The 7,245-nt window shown below is 40.6% G+C and overlaps 1 protein-coding gene across 1 annotated transcript in view; it reads left to right on the top strand.

Moving 5' to 3' along the window:
* The window catches only part of RAB10 (RAB10, member RAS oncogene family), a 77,593-nt gene that overhangs the window by 56,388 nt on the left and 13,960 nt on the right, over window positions 1-7,245 (top strand). The window contains exon 3 of the mRNA XM_004696072.2: window positions 6,598-6,736. Coding sequence (XP_004696129.1) covers window positions 6,598-6,736 — 139 coding nt within the window. The remainder of the gene's footprint in view (window positions 1-6,597; window positions 6,737-7,245) is intronic.

Genomic DNA, 7,245 nt, shown 5'->3' with positions numbered 1-7,245 from the left:
GCACCATCAGCTTTCTTCACCACATTTGCTTATGCACACGTTTGTCTTCAGTGATCGTGTCAGTAAGGTGGGCTCCCACTGATAGGATTTTTAGTTCTTTGATGCCTGATAGCTGGTTCCTTCTACATCTCGTGGTCAGACAGGCTGGTGTGCTTCTTCCATGTGGACTTTGATGCATCTCAGCTAGATGGTCGCTTGTTTATCTTCAAGCCTTTAAGACCAGACCCCTGATGCTATATCTTTTGATAGCCGGGCACCATCAGCTTTCTTTGCCATATTTGCTTATGCTCACATTTTTCTTCAGCAATCGTGTCGGGAAGGTATTACAGCTTTTCTTACATCTCTTCTAAACTTCACCACTGTAACTGAGCCTCGCTGATGATCCCCTCCTCCATCACTCCACCCTGGTTCTTACTAGTGTTTTTCACAGGAACCCTGGCAGCACAGTGCTTATGCATTGGGCGGTTAACTGCAAAGTCAACATTCTTTATCTACGAGGAAATGTAGGTCTTGTGAAAATAAAAATCAACAAGTGAAATTTCACACCTTAATTTATAGAGAATAAGTATATTGCATTACCAAAAACTATAAACTTGGGAAACTTGGGGTCTCAGCCTTGAGGTTGACTTGGCATTGCCTCCAGCCTGTTCCAGGGCTGCCAGGGCTCAGACTAAAAATAACCGCCATCCTAACAGCCAGAGAGCTCAGCTTCCCTGCCCTGCTAGTAGGACTAACAATTCAGAAGATAGGCTATTTTAGTTCCTAGGAACATATCACTCCTTTTGTAATATGTCAGTGAGCAAAAATAGAATTTTCTAACATTTTTTTCAGCTGTATAACTATTATTTATGTAAGGAAAACACTGCCATTGGTGAATAATTTCAGATACTTGATCATACTGCATAGGCTGGGCAAAGTTTTTTAATAGCAGGGGAAAATGCAGTGATTTTGAAAACAGGCTTAAAAGGCTATATTTTGGTGTCATAAACAGTCATTGTGAATATATACAGGGTTTAGTTGCTCTTTGGATATTTGCTTACTGGAAAGGAGCACTGGTGGTGGTGTGGGGTTACTGTTGGACTGCTGACAACTGTTGGTCAGCAGTTTGAATGTACCAGCTACTCCCAAAGGAGAAAGACGAGGCTTTCTGCTCTTGTAAATATTTACAGCCTTGGAAACCCACAGGGGCAGTTCTGCCCTGTTCTATAGAGTCACTATGAGTTGGAATTGGCTTGATGGCAGTGGGTTTGGCTTACTTATTGGGTTCAACCTGCTGCTTTGTGTACGCAGACCTAAAAATAATTTGACAGATGAACAAGCAGCTGTGGCTACTTTTAGCCCTAAGCAAGAGGTCGCTGATCAGCCTAGAGCAGTGTTGCCCAAAGTGAGTGATCTCGCTCCCTAGAGGGTGCTAGAAGGATCTGGAGGGGCTGCAAAGCCACAAACCTAGACTTTGTCCTGGATTGTGTGCTGTACAAAAGTTTTTAACTGCCAAGAGGGCACTGAGTAATTTTTTTCTGCAAAGGGAGTGGGATCGGCTAAATAAATTTGGTAACTTAGGACTTAAGGTAGTGAAGCATGGCCCTTGTTCCCAGATTTGAAATAAATTGTTGGTTGCCTTAGCAATGGGCAGGACCCAGGAAAATGAGAATATAGACAGGAGAGGATAATGTGGGGTTAAGGAATCAGAGAGGCAGGTCATTGTGTGGTACAGTCACAGTCATGTTGGAAATGTACACATGAAGACAGTATGAAAAGCGTAGCATTTTCAGTGAGGCTCATGTCAAAAGGACCATTGGGTAAGAGCCTCTGCAAGAATGGAAGAGACAGAAATTCTGCAAGTATACCAGGGATCAAAACTTTAAACACAAATAGTTTTTACCTTTCATTTTAGAGGGACCGTTAATGTTTCTTTCTCTCTTTTTGTTAATGTTTCTAAGTCTTTTATTTTGATAATTTATGGCCAGTCAGCACCATAAAACCCCTCCTCTCTGTAGATGCTGCTGTTGTAGGTTTTGCAGAGTAGGCCCTTTTGCAGCGTGTTTTCTTTCCTTGTGGGAATTTAGTCATAGATTTGAGTTTGAAATGTGTATATAATTTGCTAATTGTGTAATGTGAAGTAGTAGGGAAGGAGGAAGTATGTAATAGCTAGAAAGTGTTGGGGTGGTATACATAGTGAGTGCTTCTCTAAGTGGCTATTAGTCATGACAAAAATGGAAGTGAAGGTTTTCTATCCCTCCTACACTGTAGGAGTTAGGCACCACTGGCTACCCAGGCCCTCCAAACTCTTTGTCTCGGATAAGTACATTTCCAGTCTGGATTTTAAGTAACTTTGTAACTTTGTAACACCCTCTACGGGTGGAGTTATTCATTAATTTACACTTTTTACCCTTTCAGAAAAGGCTATTTCTACTCCTTGATGCGTCTTTGATTACCCACCTCCCATGAGCGTTCTTATTACACCTGATTGAAGACATAATGGAATCCACAAGCTTAATAAAAGAGAAAGAGAGAAGCTGTAATGTACTGCTATTACTAAGCAAGAAGTCCTGGTGACTCAGTGGTTAAACATTGGGATGCTAACCACATGGTCATTGGTTTGAACCCACTAGCCACTCAGAGAAAAATACACTGACCTGCTCCTACAAAGATTTACAGCCTCAGAAATTCTAGGGAGTTCTCTGATCATATGGGGTCGCTGAGTCTGAATTGACATGATGACAGTTTTTAAAGGACAACTTAGTTACTGTTATCAATTTGTAAAATTAATCTTAAACTTCTTGGCAGTCAAAACCAGGAAGAGGGTTTCCCAGTAAATTACATTGTTATTTTACAAAATTAAGGGGGGAAATTACAGTATACAGAATAAGATTCCATAATGCTGTTTCTTGTAATAAGTCTTAGTAAGTTGATATTATATTAAATAAGGTCATGGAAATAAGAATTGTGATCTTAAGAATGTAAGTTAAGTGTATAAATTTCAATCAGTACGTTAGCGCATAGTCTTTTAGTGTTTAGAATAAAGCCTAGAAGAGTTGATAGCACTCTTCTCCCACCCCAAAATAAGCTCACTGCTATCAAGTTGATTCCAACTCATAGTGCCCTATAAGCCTGAGTAGAACTGGCCCCCGTGGGTTTTCAAGGCTTCAGCTTTCTCCCTCAGTGCTGCCGGTGGTTTCCAAGTGCTGATTGTTCCGTTAGCAACCCACGCATAACTACCTTGGTAGCATGCCTCTTGAGTGGTTGTAAAAATTGGGGGCAGGGTGCAGGTGGGGAAACACTTGACTTCACCAGGAAGGAGAATTAAGCTCCATATCAGCCCAATGCCAATTCCTATGAGGCAGTGATCGGCCATGCCCCCACACTCCAGCCTTTTTTACCAACTCTGACACCAACTGTCCCTCCTACAGCACTCTCCTTTTCTCACGCGGATTCAGTAATTTATTAAAGTGGCCACACCGAACTCTCACAGACAATACTTGTGATTATGAGGTTTATTAGGGAAGTTAACAGTTTTTAACTAAAGATCAGAAATGTTTAAGACCTAGTTTTTGGTCAGCCAGCATCTTCCCAGCCACATGCCCCCTTGCCCTATGCCCTGCTTTGGCAAATGTTACAAAGCTCATTTAGCATTGCTGATATAAATGCTCAAAGGAGCAAGAACCAGAGAAATAACAGCCTAAGAAATGCTCAGTTTGGTTAGACACTGGCCTAAAGATGGAGGGCCGAGGTCCATGAGCCAAATAATTTGTGTGACCTTGAGAATCTGGAACAGTCAAGGAAACAGATTCTCCTTAAAACTCCGAAAAGCTGAGGTGTGGCGGAATCAGGTAACAGGCACCAGAAGACCCAAAACAAAACAAAAAACCATGTGGTTGAGAATGAGGGGGGTCAGCCAAGACCCAAAACCCATCTATAGACCATAGGACATCCCCTCACAAAAGGGTCACAAGGAAGGCATGAGTCAAACAGGGTGCAGTATAGCACTGATGAAATACAATATTCCTCTGGTTCTTTGAGGCTTCCTCATCCTCCACTATCATGACCTCAGTTCTGGCTAGACCAGAGCATATACACTGGTACAGATAAGAGCTCATGACACACGGAATCCAGGTCAGGTAAACCCCTCAAGAGCAGAAATGGGAGTTATGGATACCAGGAGGGTAGGGGGGAGGAAAAGGAAACTGATTGCAATGATGGACGAATAACCCCCCCCTCCCCCAACGAACAGCAGAAACGTGGGTGACGGCCGCTAGTGTAAAATATGAAAACAAAAATAATTTATAATTTATCTGGGGGAGGGGACTGATACCAAGGGCTCAAATAGAAAGTAAATGTTTAGAAAATGATGATGGCAACATATATACAAATGTGCTTCATACAATTGATATATGGAATGTTATAAGAGCTGTAAGAGCCCCCAATAAAATGATTTCAAAAACAAAAACACTCTAGAAATAAACAGCCTTGCTAACAACTTGATTTTAGCCCGAAGAGAATCACGTTGGGCTTCTGAAACCTTTATAATTACAAAATAATAAAGTTGTATTGTTTAAACCCACCCCTCCACCACCACCCAAAAAACGAGCAAATAAACAAAAATACACCAAAACAGCATCAATAACAAAAATAAATTTTTAAGTCATTTTATTGGGGCCTCATACAACTAATCACAATCCATACATACGTCAATTGTATAAAGCGCATTTGTACATTTTTTTAAAAATTATTTTATTGAGGGCTCATACAATTCTTATCACAGTCCATACATACATCCATTGAGTCAAGCACATATGTACACCTGTTGCCCTCATCAATCTCAAAACATTTGCCCTCTACTTTAGCCCTCAATATCGTTTGCTCATTTTCCCCCTCCCTCCTGAACCCCTCATAATTCATAAATTATTATAGTCTTGTCATAAGTTACACTGTCCGACGTCTCCCTCCGCCCTCTTCTCTGCTGTCCATTCCCCAGGGATATACTTAGATTCTATACTTAGTCTATACTTAGATTCTTGTAATTGGGTCCCCAAAAATAAACTTTTTTTTAAATGCTCAAAAGATCTTCCACTCTACCAAAAGCCTCAGCCCAAAGGCACTCACTCAGTTCTAGCTCTATGGACTAGCAAATGTAGCCTTTCCAGTTCAGTACCTGGAGGCACTCTACTCTGCAAGCAGTCCTCTTGGGTGAGGGCACTCAGCTTTACTCACGCCTGCTGGCTGGGAAGCCCACTGCTGTGGCTCTTAGTCCTGCTGCTACTCTTCTGCTGTCTCTCTCATTCAATTTATAGGAATCATCAAGTCCAAAGAACACATGCTTCTCCTGTCTCTTTCGTAATGGTATTGAGACACCCCCTTTCCTGCTCCTACAGATGGCTTATTTCGATACCCAGTAGGATAGCAAAATTAACCAATCACCATGTTAGAATTACAAATTTTTACAATCACAATTAGTTTAGCTGTTAACAGCCTCCTTACAACTGAATCCTATAATCTTATTAGTATGTACCCCTACCCATCAGGAAAAAGTCATTCCGTGGGAGTTACACAAAGACTACATTAAGAGCCATATAAAATAGTTCACTGTCTCAGTACCTGTTGTTGAAAGTTGAGGCTTTCTACTCTCATAAAGAGTTACCGTCTGGGAGGGATGGGGCATGACTCAAAATGAGGAGAAACAGCTGCCGACATCAGTTAATAAATGGAACTTGGAATATATAGAAGTATGAATCTAGGAAGATTAGAAGTTGTAGAAAAGAGAATGGAATTGCATAAATATAGATACTCTAGGGCCTAGAGTCTAGAGACTAGGCATTGGTGAGCTGAAACTACTAGGCTGGCCATTTTGAATCAGTAAAACATGGCTTACCACACCTGGAATGAGAGATTTAAGAGGAATGGTGTTGTGTTCTTAATAAAAAATAAAATAAAATTAAGATCCATCTTGAAATATAATGCTGTCTGCAATATTATCTATCCACACTCAAGGAATTCTTGTCAATGCAACTATTATTCAGATTTATGCACCAACCTCTAAATCTACTAGTGGTACAGAAATTGAAGAATTCTACCAAGGTCTTCAGTTGATAACCACGCAGTCAAGAGCATTTATAATTATTGGTAATTAGAATGCAAAAGTCGGAAGCAACGAGGGAGAAATAGTTGTTGGAAACTGTGGTCTTGAGTCACCATGAGTCAGGACCCACTCGCCGGCGCCTAACAACAGCAGCACATACCCACTCGCCGGCGCCTAACAACAGCAGCACATGCATATGTGTTTCACATAAAAGAGGCACAGTTACCAATACTTAGTGTGTATAACCACATACCTCACAGAGTAGTTTTCCTGGGCTTTACCACCACCGTCTCGTGGGACAACTTGATCAGTTGACATATAACTCATAAAATACATGTTCTGCTACTTGTTTGGTGAGTGGTGTCTTGATAACTTAAAAGCTTAAAAGTGGCATCTAAAATGCATTGTTGTGTGTTGTGGATTTTAATTTGTGCCTATGTTGCCAAACTATCCTTTTTTTAAAAATCTAGAATACAGTAATAACAAAATACTTAATATAAAATCTTGGCTGTTTGTTTCAGGGATACAGCAGGCCAAGAGCGATTCCACACCATCACAACCTCCTACTACAGGGGAGCAATGGGTATTATGCTAGTATATGACATCACCAATGGTAAAAGTTTTGAAAACATCAGCAAATGGCTTAGAAACATAGATGAGGTAAGTCCAAGCCTTAATGAGCCCGTACTTGTGTGTTTGCTTGGGAAGAATAAATATCCCAATTGAATTTCAGGGTATAATGTGCCATTATTCTTGTAGTCATTATTGAGGTATTTGTACTTTTAGAGCATAGTGTTATTTTGCTTATTTTTTTCATAGACGTTTTGGCAGGTCTCTTTTGAACCTTATCTATGAAAATTACTAAATTACTCAAAAACTCTGTGTAACCATCTTATAAAATGGCCCCAAATAGTAGCTGTCAGATGTTTCATAGTACCTCTCCAAATTCTAGGTGGATTCTTACCAGATGGTTTTTCTTACCAGATGGTTTTTAATGGAATAAATTGATTGTTTTAGACATTTGCAGGCTGGAGTGTGCCTAACAAGGTTATAACGACCGTGCCATATGAAGGGGGCATGTGAATGCCGCCGGTTTTGTAAATGGCAGAAAGTGTGGGTCCCGCTTTAGGCCCATAAGAAAGAATAAAGTTGGAATCCTACCTCATTGC

The sequence above is a fragment of the Echinops telfairi genome, unplaced genomic scaffold, assembly GCF_000313985.2.
Source record: "Echinops telfairi isolate 266 unplaced genomic scaffold, ASM31398v2 ScPeMD7_9;HRSCAF=40, whole genome shotgun sequence".
Taxonomy (NCBI): Eukaryota; Metazoa; Chordata; class Mammalia; order Afrosoricida; family Tenrecidae; genus Echinops; species Echinops telfairi.
The sequence above is the reverse complement of the archived record's forward strand: the minus strand, read 5'-3'. Positions and strand labels throughout refer to the sequence as shown.